This window comes from Pan troglodytes, chromosome 18, assembly GCF_028858775.2.
Source record: "Pan troglodytes isolate AG18354 chromosome 18, NHGRI_mPanTro3-v2.0_pri, whole genome shotgun sequence".
Classification (NCBI taxonomy): Eukaryota; Metazoa; Chordata; class Mammalia; order Primates; family Hominidae; genus Pan; species Pan troglodytes.
The window spans coordinates 4,313,644-4,327,591 of record NC_072416.2 but is presented as its reverse complement, the minus strand read 5'-3'; the positions used below and the strand labels follow the sequence as shown (position 1 = coordinate 4,327,591).

Genomic DNA, 13,948 nt, shown 5'->3' with positions numbered 1-13,948 from the left:
GGGTCCCCCTCCTCCAAACCCCAGGACCAGAGCCTAAGAGGACAACACAAGGCAGGGGCGGGGGCTCCACTGCTGTGCCAAGGGCCTGGAGAACACGGGCCTTGCCCTCTGCTCAGCAGCCACCAGCGCCCTTCTCTCCTGGACAGCTCCTGAGGGGCTGCTCTCATGGACACCATCAGGTGCTGGGAAGCAGGAACCACCAGGACCTGGACAGAGTCCCCAGTGACCGGCCTGGCAGACAGAGGAGCCCTCAGCTACAGCATCAGAAACAACGGGTGGGGTAGGTCTGATGCAATTCTGTGGGCGCTGCTGCCAGGCAGGAGGAGGCCATCTCCACAGAGACAGCCGCGAGACACACGCGTCCGCAGTCAGGGAGCGCAGGAGCAATGTGGCCCCGAGGGGCACGGGCTCCATTGGTCCAGGAGAACCCATTCTTCTCCCACCCTCGAGACCACCCAGCAAAGCCCCAAGGACACAAGGCTCCCCTAAGGAAGGGTGGCCACAGGCGGGAGTGACCCAGAAACGTTACAAAACCAAATGCCAGAACCCACCCAATGTTTAGCAAGCCTGGGGATGTGCCACGTCCCCCAGGGATCCAGCACGCACCCAAGGAGACACTGTCCCGGCGAGGAGCCTGGAGCCTGGGAAATACAAGGCATCAGACTGGTCCCAAGACTCTCCCCAGCGCTGGGGACAACTGTCTGCTTATCTTAGTCCCCTGCGCCCTTTTCAATCCAACCCTGGGTCCTGGGCACCTCGTAGTTCCAAACCCCTGCTATGCACATCCCGGCTGTGATGCCTGGGACAGATCCTGTCCTGGCTGTGATGCCTGGGACACGTCGTGTCACCTCTCCAAACCTGTTTCCTCATCTGTGAAATGCAAATCTCCACGGTCCCTATGCCTCGGATGGTCAGAGTCAGGATTCCGCATGACGACCCCCAACAGGAGCCTGGCACAGACCTGGCTCTGGGCAGCGTCTCCATAAAGGCCACCTGTTGTTTTTACCTCCCGAAAGCGAACATGACAAGGCTTTAACCCCCCACGGCAATCCCCCCTCACCCCTGTTCTCAGGATAGCCTTGGAACCCAATAGCAGAGCGCCTGAGGCCCTTCATGACCCCAGCCCACCCGCGAGCCCACCTCCCACCCTGCCCCTACCCCTCACACCTCCCGTGGCCAGCCTCCAGCCTCACGGTCTTTGCTCACACCGTTCACCCCCCTTCTTCTGGACCCACCTCATCGCCCCGTCCTAAGCATCAGCCCAATTCTTGCACATCCATCAAATCCTTGTCCAGACACCTCCTGGAACTCTTCCCTGCCGCCCCCTACAGCCATCCCCACCTCTCCGGGTACCCCGCAGCCCCAGGCCGCATCCCAATTCCTCTCCAATTAGCGACTGTTTGTCCCCCCAGCTGAGCGCGGCCTCCGCGCCCCGCCCCCGCTGGCGTCTGCAGAGCCCCCGGGTGGGACGTCTGTCTCCAGACCCGGGGTTTTTCGGCTCCCCGGGGCAGTGCCAACCGCGGCTCCAGGCGTTCCTTATTTAGCAGGGCCGCCGTGCCGCGCCGGAGCCTCGCCCTGGGAGCGTCCTGGCCCGCGTCCTGCTTCCCGTCCCGGGCCAGGGAACGCGCCCACGCCCGCCCGTCCCGCGGCCTCTCCCGGGTGCCGCTGGGCCCGCTACTCACAGCGCTGTGGCGTCCGCGGGGATGCGCAGCGCGGGACCGAGCGTCCGCAGCCCGCGGCCCGAGCAGTTGACGCGGCAGGCGGCGCCGGGCGCTGGGCCGCAGAGGCAGGGGGGCTCGCAGGGCCCGCAGCCGCGCCCGGGGCCCCCCGCCAGCGCCCCGAGCCACAGGCCCAGGCCCAGGGCCAGCGCCAGGCGGGCGGGCGCGGCGGGCAGCATCGTTAGGGCAGCGCGCGCATGGCCCCGCCGTCCCCAGGCCCGCCCGCGCGCGGAGGCCGCGGCTCAGGCGGGGCCCGCGGACGGCATGGCGGGCGCGGGGCTGGATGGGGCTGCGGCCGCGACCTGCTGCTGAGCGACGCCGGCTCGGGGCTCGGGGCCAGGCCGCGCCGGGAGCTCGGCCGCCCGCTCGGACGCCCGCTCGGACGCTGGCGCTGCAGTGCGGGCCCCGCCGCGGCTCCTCCTCCTCCTCCTCCCCGCGCGGCGCGGGGCGGGCGGGGCGTGGGGGGGGGGGCGGGGCGGGTGCAGGCTCCGCCCCTTTCACCACAGCGCGACCCGGCCAGCGATGAGGGACTGGCATCCGGAGGCTTCACCCTTCGCTCCACAGGGTCGGCAGCAGGGCGGGGCCTCCGGAAGCTCCGCCCCACGCGTTCCCGGGGCGCATGCGACGTGGGGCGGAGCGTCTGGAAGCTCCGCCCGTCGCACTGCAGAGTCGGCCGAGGCGCACGAGGTATTTTTCACGCTCCGCCCCGCTGCAGGCTAAAGTGCGTGGGCGGGAAGCGGTGGGCAGGGTGCCATCTGGCTCTGCCCTTCTCCTGTGGTGTGGGCCAGGCGGCGGGTTCCTCCTCCTGCAGCAGCCACAGGCTCCACCCTGATCCTTCTCCCGCGGCGTGGATCCTTCTCCCGCAATCTCCGTTCGCGTCCCCAGTCAGTACCCGCAGCCTCCCGACGCACCCGCTGGCTTCAAGCCTCCCTACCCCAGGTTTCCTGGCTAAGAGAGAGACAGAGGGAGAGAGGGGGAAGAGAGAGAACAGGCAATGGGAGGTTGATGGTGAGAGCTTATTGAAAGACAAGAGGGAGGAAACCCACATCCTTCATTCCCCATCCATTCATTTATTGCCTTATTTATTCCATTGAATCTTCACAGCTCTAGAAAAAGCGTGCTACAATTATTCCCTTTATTAAATGAGGTCACTGAGGCACAGACAGTTTAAGAAATTTGCCAGCAGGGCACAGTGGCTCACTCTGGTAATCCCAGAACTTTTGAGAGGGGGAGGAAGGTGGATCCCTTGAGCCCAGGAGTTGGAGACCAGCCTGGCCAACATGGCGAGACCCCGTTTCTACAAAAATTAGCCAAAATTAGCCAAACTGGCTCACGCTTGTAGTCCCAGGTACTCGAGAGGCTGAGGCCGGAGGAGCGTGTGAGCCCAGGAGGCAGTGGCTGCGCTGAGCCATGATTGTGCCACTGCACTCCAGCCTGGGCAACAGAGTAAGACCATCTCAAAAAAAAAAAAAAAAAAAAAAAAGAAAAAAAGAACTGGCTGGGAGTGGTGGCTCATGCCTGTAATCCCAGCACTTTGGGAGGCCGAGGCGGGCAGATCACAAGATCAGAAGTTCGAGACCAGCCTAGCCAACATGGTGAAACCTCATCTCTACTAAAAATACAAAAATCAGCCAGGCATGGTGGCAGGCACCTATAATCCCAGCTACTAGGGAGCCTGAGGCAGTAGAATCGCTTGAACCTGGGAGGCAGAGGTTGCAGTGAGCCGAGGTTGCGCCACTGCACTCCAGCCTGGACAACAGAGCAAGACTCCGTCTCAAAAAAAAAAGAAAGAAAGAAAGAAAGAAATTTACCAGGTCACACAGCAGGTGGATGGCAAGGCTGTGATTGTATTCCAAACCCAGCTTTTAATTGCAGTCAAATGACAGACTTAAGATTCAAGGATTCCAGTGGAGGGAAGAAACAGCCACAAGAAACTGCTGCCAAATGAGCAAAACAGATTAACCAAGTCTCAATGATTGTTTGAAGGCGGTTGTGGAATAAAATGCAATTGTTTAGAAAGGATTTGTTAAATAGAAAAGACATATGTTTAAAGAAGCAAATTAGTTACCTGGAAATGAAATTCTAAACTATTTGAAAAACTATGTGGGCCGGGCGCGGTGGCTCATGCCTGTAATCCCAGCACTTTGGGAGGCCAAGGTGGGCAGATCACAAGGTCAGGAGTTCGAGACCAGCCTGACCAACATGGTGAAACCCCGTCTCTACTAAAAATACAAAAATTAGCTGGGGGTGGTGCCACGCGCCTGTAATCCCAGCTACTCAGGAGGCTGAGACAGGAGAATCGCTTGAACCCAGGAGGTGGAGGTTGCAGTGAGCTGAGATTGTGCCATGGCACTCCAGCCTGGGCAACAAGAGTGAGACTCCATCTCAAAAAACAAAGAAACAAAAAAACAAAAACCATGTGGTGAGACAGAGCAAATAAAATGGGCCAGAGATCTTGTTTGGTTCAGGGAAGAAGACATGGGGGAAATGTTTCTTGATAAAATACAGACCTGAGGGTTTTTATTAACAGTTAATAATTGTTAGCCTAAAAGGGGGAAACTAGAAGAGGAGAAAAGAAACAAGAAAGCCAGGCCAGGCACAGTGGCTGAGCACCTGTAATCCCAGCACTTTGGGAGGCCAAGGCAGGTGGGTCACATGAGGCCAAGAGTTCGAGACCAACCTGGCCAACGTGGCAAAACCCCGTCTCTACTAAAAATACAAAAATTAGCCAGGCATGGTGGTGGGTGCCTGTAATCCCAGCTACTCGGGAGGCTGAGGCAGGAGAATCGATGGAACCCGGGAGGCGGAGGTCGCAGTGACCCGAGGTCACCCCACTGCACTCCAGCCTGGGTGACAGAGTGAGACTCCATCTCAAAAAGAAAAAAAAAAAAAAAAAGGCCAGGCACAGTGGCTCATGCCTGTAATCCCAGCACTTTGGGAGGCCGAGGCGGGTGGATCACGAGGTCAAGAGATTGAGCCATCCTGGCCAGTATGGTGAAACCCCGTGTCTACTAAAAATACAAAAATTGGCTGGGCATGGTGGCACACAGTTGTGGTCTCAGCTATTCGGGAAGCTGAGGCAGGAGAATCGCATGAACCCAGGAGGTAGAGGTTGCAGTGAGCCGAGATCCCGCCACTTCACTCCAGCCTGGGTGACAGAGTGAGACTCTGTCTCAAAAAAAAAAAAAAAAAAAAAAAAAAAAAAAAAAAAAAGACAGGAAACTGCAAACAAAGTAAGTGTGCCAGTATTGATACCAGAAAAATAAACCTAAGGCAAAAGGTGTTAAATGGGAAAAGAGTCTGTTTATCTACACATAACAGGTATAGTCTATGTAGAATATATTATGAACCGTTGTGTTCTCAAAAATAGAACATTGGCCAGGTGTGGTGACTCACGCCTGTAATCCCAGCATTTTGGGAGGCTGAGGCGGGCGGATCACCTTAGGTCGGGAGTTTGAGACCAGCCTGACCAATACGGAGAAACCCCATCTCTACTAAAAATACAAAATTAGCGGGGTGTGGTGGCGGCGCCTGTAATCCTAGCTACTCGGAAGGCTGAGGCAGGAGAATCTCTTGAACCCAAGAGGTGGAAGTTGCAGTGAGCCAAGATCACACCATTGCACTCCAGCCTGGGCAACAAGAGCAAGACTGTGTCTCAAAAAAAAAAAACAAACAAAACACACACACACACACACACACACACACACACACACACACACAAAATAGAACATCAACCCACAAAGCTAAACTGTGAAATACAAAGATTTTGAAAATCAAAGACATTGCGGGAGGGTTTATTACACCTTCCCTCGAAGTTTACAGATCAAGTAGACCCAGGAGGTTGACGCTGCAGTGAGCCATGATCACACCACTGCACTCCAGCCTGGGGAACAGGGTGAGATGCTGTCTCAAAAAGTTTACAGATCAATTTTTGTCTGGACACAGTGGTTCATGCCTGTAATCCCAGAACTTTGGGAGGCCAAGGAAGGAGGATCACTGAGGCCAGCCTGGACAACACAGAGAGACCCCATTTCTTTTTTTTGTTTGTTGTTTTTTCTTTTTTTGAGACGGAGTCTCGCTCTGCCACCCAGGCTGGAGTGCAGTGGCACGATTTCGGCTCACTGCAAGCTCTGCCTCCCGGGCGCACGCCGTTCTCCTGCCTCGCCTCCCGAGTAGCTGGGACTACAGGCGCCCACCACCACGCCCGGAGAATTTTTTGTATTTTTAGTAGAGACAGAGTTTCACCGTGTTAGCCAGGATGGTCTCGATCTCCTGACCTCGTGATCCACCCGCCTTGGCCTCCCAAAGCGCTGGGATTACAGGTGTGAGCCACCGCGCCCAGCCAAGAGACCCCATTTCTACAAAAAATACAAACAAAAAATTAGCCAGGCATAGCGGAGCTCGCCTGTGTTCCCAGTTATTTGGGAGGATGAGGTGGGAGGCTCACTTGAGCCCAGAAGGTCAAGGCTGCAGTAAGCCATGATGGCACCACTGCACTCCAGCCTACATGACAGAGTGAGATCCTGTCTAAAAAAAAAAAGAGAGAGACAGAGACAATTTTTTTTTCTTTTGAAACAGAATCTCGCTCTGTTGCCCAGGATGTTGGAGTGCAGTGGCACGATCTCAGCTCACCACAACATCTGCCTCCCAGGTTCAAGTGATTCTCGTGCCTCAGCCTCCTGAGTAGCTGAGATTACAGGCGTGCACCACCACACCTGGCTAATTTTTGTAATTTTAGTAGAGACAGGGTTTCACCATGCTGGCCAGGTTGGTCTCTAACTCCTGGCTTCAAGTGATCCACCTGCCTCGGCCTTCCAAAGTGCTGGGATTACAAGCGTGAGCCACCGTACCTGGCCAAAGAGACAATTTTTTTATGTCAGTAAAGATATAGAGACTTTGAGTAGCACAGTTAATAAGCTGTATTGTACACAAAATAGGGCTTGTTAACTATTTTGGCATTACAGATGTTAGGCAAGGTCAGAGGAAAAGCTTAAATAAGAACGTGGCCTTTGGCCGGACGCGGTGGCTCACGCCTGTAATCCCAGCACTTTGGGAGGCCGAGGTGAGTGGATCACCAGGTCAGGGGATGGAGGCCATCCTGGCCAACGTGGTGAATCCCCGTCTCTACTAAAAATACAAAAATTAGCTGGGTGTGGCGGTGTGTGCCTGTAATCCCAGCTACTCGGGAGGCTGAGGCAGGAGAATAGCTTGAACCCAGGAGGTGGAGGTTGCAGTGAGCTGAGATCCCGCCACTACGCTCCAGTCTGGCGACAAAGCTGGACTCCATCTCAAAAAAAAAAAGAAAAGAAAAGAAAAAAGAAAAAAAAGAACGTGGCCTTAAACACCACCGCCCCCTAGAGGCTCTCTTGGGTACTTTCACTTGCTCACTGCATCAAATCTTGAAACCAGATCAAAACTGAAGCTCCCACAAGCACACCCTAATTCAGGGACTCCCACCTGAGTAGAGAGGCCTGAAGAACCATCCGCAGAGGGTCACAGGACAGCTGGACACCCTGACAACCCAGATCACTGAAAGGTAAAGATGGAAATCATGGACTGGGTGCAGTGGCTCACGCCTGTAATCCCAGCACTACAGGAGGCCGAGGTGGGTGGATCACTTGAGGTCAGGAGTTCAAGACCAGCCTGGCCCACATCGCAAAACCCCATCTCTACCAAAAATACAAAAATTAGCTGGGTGTGGGGATGCACGCCTGTATTCCCAGCTACTTGGGAGGCTGAGGCAGGAGAATCGCTTGAACCCGGGATGGGGAGGTTGCAGTGTGCTGAGATCGTGCCACTGCACTCCAACCTGGGCAACAGAGTGAGACCCTGTCTCAAAAAATAAATAAATAAAAATTAGAGCATATAGAAATGAATAGGCTGGGTGGGGTGGCTCATGACTGTAATCCTAGCACTTTGGGAGGCCAAGCCAGGCGGATCACCAGAGGTCAGGAGTTCAAGACCAACCTGGCCAACATGGTGAGACCCTGTCTCTACTAAAAATACAAAAATTAGCAGAGCGTGGGGGCACATGCCTGTAATCCCGGCTTCTAGGGAGGCTGAGGCAGGAGAATTACTTGAACCCTGGAAGTGGAGGTTGCAGTGAGCAGAGATCATGCCACTGCACTCCAGCCTGGGTGACAAGCGAGACTACGTCTCAAAAAAGAAGGAAAAAAAAAAAAAAGGAAATGAATAGTAATGAGCAAACATCATAGAAAATCTATGGGGATGCAGTCAAAGTTATACATGGAGAGAAACGGATAACTTCACTTGTTTTTATTAGTTAGCATGAAGAATCAAACCAATATATAAATTAAGTATTTATTTCAACATTCTAGAAAAACACCTGTAAAATAAACCCCCCAAAAAAGATGGAAGGAAATTAGAAAGTAAAGAGCAGAAATTAGTTACTTTAAAAGAAAGAATAGGCTGGGCCTCAAAAAAAAAAAAAAAAAAAAGAAAGAAAGAGTAGAATTGATGAATAAAATCGAGCTATTTAATAGATATAGTTGCTAAGATTTTTCTAGGAAAAAATTCTGGTAAGTGTGACTGAGAGAAAAGGAGAGAGAAAAAGAAAATACGGGACATTCAGATGAAGAATGAAGGTTTATTCACAGAGATGAAAAAAGTTAAAAATTATAAAAGAAAATTATGTGCAATTGTTTGCCTACATTTTTGAAATCTATATGGGATGCTTATATGTTACAAACTGTAAAAACCAATTCTAGAAAAAATTAAAACCCCAAATAGACCAATAACAAAAGAACACATTGAAAATGTATCAAAAGCCATGTCAGGAAAAGACACTTAATCCAGATCTTTTTGTGGACAAGTTCTATCAAATGTGGAAGAATCAGATAATTGTGATTTAATTTAGACTCTTAGAAAACAAGGCTGGACGCAGTGGCTGACACCTGTAATCCCAACATCTTGGGAGGCTAAGGCGGGAGGATCCCTTGAGCCCAGGAGTTCAAGACCAGCCTGGACAATAGTGAGTCCCCCATCTCTATAAAAAAACTAAAAAATTGCTGGGAGACTGAAGTGGGAAGATTGCTTGAACCCAAGAGTTCGAGGCTACAATGAGTCGGAACCACACCACTGCACTTCAGTCTGGGTAACAGAGTGAGACCCTATCTCAAAAAAAAAAATAAAAAATAAAAAAGGGCAGGGTGTGGTGGCTCACACCTGTAATCCCAGCACTTTGGGAGGCCGAGGCAGGTGAATCACGAGGTCAGAAGATCCAGACCATCCTGGCTAACACGGTGAAACCCTGTCTCAACTAAAATACAAAAACAAAAATTAGCCGGGTGTGGTGGCGGGCACCTGTAGTCCCAGCTACTCGGGAGGCTGAGGCAGGAGAATGGTGTGAACCCGGGAGGTGGAACTTGCAGTGAGCCGAGATCGCACCATTGTACTCCAGCCTGGGCGAGAGCCAGACTCCGTCTCAAAAAAAAAAAAAAAAAAAAAAATTAGCCAGGCGTGGTGGTGGGCACCTGTAATCCCAGCACTTTGGGAGGCCGAGGCGGGTGGATCACCTGAGGTTAGGAGTTCAAGACCAGCCTGGCCAACATGGTGAAACCCTGTCTCTACTAAAATACAAAAATTAGCCGGGCGTGGTGGTGGACACTTGTAATCCCAGCTACTCGGAAGGCTGAGGCAGGAGAATTGCCTGAACCTGGGAGGCAGAGGTTGTAGTGAGCCGAGATCGAGATGGCGCCATTGCACTCCAGCCTGAGTGACACAGCAAGACTCCATCTCAAAAAAAAAAAAAAGGAGAAACGTTGCAAGGAAAGCACTTGGTGCAGTCTGGGGTAGTCAGTGATTGTTACGGTTACGCAGGGGTCTGTTTTGTTCATCGACAGGGATCCCTGCACCTGCCGTGAGGCCATGTGTGTCACTCTGAGGCTGCCGGGAGAGCCTGCAGCCAGGAGCCCTGATGCTGCCTCCTCCAATGGCTAAGCGGACGCCCTCACTCAGCTCAGGTGCAGGAAGCCAGCACTGCTGAGAGCAGGCAACTGGCTCCGTAGGAGTGAGGATACTGCTCTGACAGCCACAGAGGCGCACATGACTCACCCGTTAGCTCATCTTCTGTGTGGCAGATCACCTCTGCCGCCTTCCCGTCTGGGAGCACCTGAGTCACTGTGGTCACGTCTGCAGGCAACAGACAAAGGGTCCCCATTCGGACAGGGATGGACACCTGTTTGTCCCGACCCACCCGGTAGGGCCTCAGGGCCACCATGGTGAGCAGGCTGAAGGGGGGTGACCTCTTAGGAGGACACCAGACTGCTGCACACCTGGACACCGGAGAGAGCTTACCTGTGATGTCACCCACGTGCTGGGGTGACTCAGTGCGCCTCTCTCGGGTGGAAGTTGCGTTCGGTGCTGCCGCAGTTCCTCCAACGTCTCCATGGCAATGTTCACACGGATTTCATAGAACATAAGGTGTTTGAGCTGGAAGGGACCTCAGAGATCGGCTCCTCCTGCCCCCTCATTTCATGGAGAGGGGAGCAGGCCCAGACAGGGAATGCCACATGCCCAGGGGCACATAGCAAGCCGGCGACCCCGCGGAGGGCACAGACCGCTGAGCTCCAGAGGAGGGTCTTGGGAGGTGCCCTGGGGGCACAGGCCGTGGCGGCTTTGCCACTCCCTGGCTTGCTAAGAGCCCCTTGAAGTCCAGCCCAGCTCTCTGCTGCTCAGCCACAGAGCTCTCCCTCGAGAGCCTGGCGGGAACAGGAGTAGGCAGGACAGGGCCCTGTCCTCAGGAGGCTCCCAGGCTGCTACAGCGGCCATGCAGCCGCTGGGGAAGGGCTGGAGAGCATCCAGGGAGCCAGAAGTGGGGCAGGAGGAGCCAGGGCAGGCTCCCTTGAGGGTGGGGCTCCAGGCAGAGTCTGGAAGCCTGAGGAGGCCTCACTCGTGCCTGCGCCCCCTCTCCTGGCACACAAGGGCCAGCCCGAGGGCCCCACTCTGGGGGCAGAGTGTAGGGAAGAGGCTGGAAAATGGGGGCCAGAAAGAGACTGTCCTGATCCATGGCTCCCAGGGGTCCTTTTGGCTGGGGGCTCACAGCACACATCCTTCCAGACACCCAGGACAGTCAAGGAACTGGCAGGAGTTAGAGGGCATGGTGTAAGGATGCCAGGGGGCCGGGCCGTCAGAGGGTAACAGGAGCGAAAGTCCCAGAGCAAGGCCCCAAGGAGACCCAGGGCGCTCTCTCCCCTCGAGGACAGGAACCCGTGGAGACCTTCCCCTCCCTGGCAGAGCCAGCTCTGCACCAGAAGGGTGTGGGGCTGTAGCACCCCTCCCAGGGGAACACGGACCTCACTCTCCGCCCCCAGCTCCCAGGGCCCATCTCAAACTCGGACCCTGTCTCAGGGACCTGCCCTGGCCCACAGGACTCCTCTCTTCTCCAGGTCTGAAGATGCCAAGAATCCAGACATCCCAAGGCCTCCCTGCTGAACTTTCCCACCATGCCGGCCCCTGCCTTGCCCTCGCCGGCCCCCGCCTTGCCCTCGCTGGCCCCCGCCTTGCCCTTGCTGGCTGCCTGTTCTAGTTTTATTTGTTGTTGTTGTTGTTGTTTTTTGAGATGGAGTCTTGTTCCGTCGCCCAGGCTGGAGTGCGGTGGTGCGATCTCAGCTCACTGCAAGTTCCACCTCCCAGGTTCACACGATTCTTCTGCCTCAGCCTCCCGAGTAGCTGGGACTACAGGCGCCCGCCACCACACCCGGCTAATTTTTTGTATTTTTAGTAGAGACAGGGTTTCACTGTGTTAGCCAGGATGGTCTCGATCTCCTGACCTCGTGATCTGCCTGCCTCGGCCTCCCAAAGTGCTGCTGGGATTACAGGCATGAGCCACCGCGCCCGGCCTTTTTTTTTTTTTTTTTTTTTTTGTTGAGACCAAGTTTTGCTCTTGTCGCCCAGGCTGGAGTACGATGGCGCGATCTCGGCTCACCACAATCTCCGCCTCCTGGGTTCAAGCGATTCTCCTGCCTCAGCCTCCTGAGTAGCTGGGACTACAGGCGCCAGCCACCACACCTGGCTAATTTTGTATTTTTAGTAGAGACGGGGTTTCTCCATGTTGGCCAGGCTGGTCTCGAACTCCCGACCTCAGGTGATCTACCTGCCTCGGCCTCCCAAAGTGCTGGGGTTTAATCCATCTTTAATCCACTGCAGCATCCTACTGGTCTCTGCCCATGGGCATGGACTCTGACCCTCCCTTCCCTGCCTCCAGGCCTACAGCTTCTTTCCTGAAGGTCCTCTCTGTTCCTATTACCCCTCCCCTGGGTGACTGCAACCCCCATCAATCTCATCTCCAGGCCTACAGGCTCCACCATCCATCCCCTCCTGCCAGTCCCCAATATTCCTGTAGCACAGCGTCCTCTGTTGTTCTGCTCAAAAGCCACGCACAGCTCTCTACTTCCCGCTGTACAATTTCCAAGCTCCTAGGAATAACACTCAGGTTTCCCTTCCCAGCTGACCCCATCCTACCTTACCAGCTTGATTACCTCCCGTTTCCTCCAAGGAACTGGGCCACACTTTGGCCACCTCGGCACAAAGTGCCCATCTCCTAGCACTCTCAGCCTATGCATATTGACTCCCTCCACCTGGGGACTGTCTTTCTCTCTCGTGTCAGACTCTAGCTCAATCCTCAAAGCCCAGTGCAAACCCTCCCTCCTCCAGAAGCCTTGCCCTCACTACTGATCACACTTGCCTTAAATCTTTGTTAGCAAGGACATGTCCTCCTGAAGTGAGGCCTGTGTTTCTAAGTCACATTTCTTTCTCTTTTCTTTTCTTTCTTTCTTTTTTTTCCCCAGAGTCTCGCTCTGTCACCCAGGCTGGAATGCAACAGCACAATCTCAGCTCACTGCAACCTCCTCCTCCTGCAGTCAAGCGATTCCCCTGCCTCAGCCTCCCGAGTAGCTGGGATTATAGGCGTATGCCACCAGGCCCGGCTAATTTTTGTATTTTTAGTAGAGATGGGGTTTCACCATGTTGGCCAGGCTGGTCTCAAACTCCTGGCCTCAAGTGATCTGCCTGCTCAGCCTCCCAAAGTGCTGGGATTACAGGCGTGAGCCACCACACCTGGCCTCTTTCACCAATTTAATAACTGCTTATGGAGGCCCAGAGCTGGCTGCTGGGGACAGCAGTTGACCAAGACAAGCTGCTTCCTGTGCCCAGAGAGCTTACGCTCCAGAGGGTGAAACAGATGGCAAACACAGCAACCAAGAGACATAATGATCAAAGATTCCGAGGCCTGCTGGAAGCCAAGAGAGGGGTCTGTGATGCAGGCACCCAGAGCTCCCCATTTTCAAGAGAAACCAGAGACTTGGATTTGTATGTAAACTCTCCCAATTTTAAAGGTTGCCAGCGCAAGCCCGTTTCCTCTGCTCTCTCAAGGCTCCCCTCCCCGCCTGGCCTCCCACTTTCTCCAGCGCGCCTGCCTCCTTCTCTTCCTGGGGGCCCCATCCGCACTCCTCCCCCTGCAGGATGCCCTACTTGCACCCAACTCCTCCTGCTGCCCGCACCCTGGGGGTACCTGAGCAGCAGCTGGCAGGACGGGGTCCACTGGACTGGGAGTCCACTGCCCAGGACCCTGGGGCCAGTGCACAGCAGCTGCTGAGGCCCCCAGCTCAGACCCTGGGCCAGCCATCCTGAAAGAGGCCTTGCAGCGCGGGTGGACACCTGGAGTCCCCAGGGCTGCAGCTGCAGAAGCTAAATGCCTCTACCCGGGCCCAGTGCACACACACTGGGGGTTGGTCTGGAAGAGCTGGGGGGCCAGAGGAGTGAGACAAGGAAGGGTTCTGAGAGGGCTTCTGGGTTTGCCCCCCAGCTCTGCCAGGTTCCTGGGGATTAAGTCTACAGGGATTTCTGCCATGGGACGGTTTATGTTCTCTGGAGCTGGAGTTCCCAGGAACAAATCCTAGCTCTGCCCTTCCTAGCCTGCTGACCTTGCACAGGCTCCTTGCCTTTCTGGGCCTCAGTTTCCCCATCTGGACACTGAGGGCAGTACCCACCTTGCAGGATAACTTTGAAGAGGTCGTGTGCCTGGCACACAACAGTGCTTGCTGTAGGGCAGGCTTCCACGGCCTCTGCCAGGCCCTCTCGAGGAATCACTCTGCTGGGCAGTGCCCCTCCATCTGTGTTTTCTCAGGCCTCTGACCCGAGAGGCAGCCAATTGTTTGGACTCTGGGCACTGCCAGCTGGGAGGGCTCAGGTCTCTGAAGGGCCCAAGGTCC

The 13,948-nt window shown here is 54.8% G+C and overlaps 1 protein-coding gene across 4 annotated transcripts in view; it reads right to left on the bottom strand.

The window, feature by feature from the left end:
- PKD1 (polycystin 1, transient receptor potential channel interacting) overlaps window positions 1–2,158 on the bottom strand; it is a 47,824-nt gene extending 45,666 nt beyond the window's left edge. For 2 of the 4 annotated variants that reach the window (XM_063796457.1, XM_063796458.1), the window contains exon 1: window positions 1,683–2,158. In XM_063796457.1, the coding sequence (XP_063652527.1) occupies window positions 1,683–1,897 (215 nt within the window). In that variant the 5' untranslated portion in view covers window positions 1,898–2,158. The remainder of the gene's footprint in view (window positions 1–1,682) is intronic. The other 2 variants (XM_054668686.2, XM_054668687.2) reach the window with 1 other exon arrangement.
- Window positions 2,159–13,948: the final 11,790 nt, after the last annotated feature.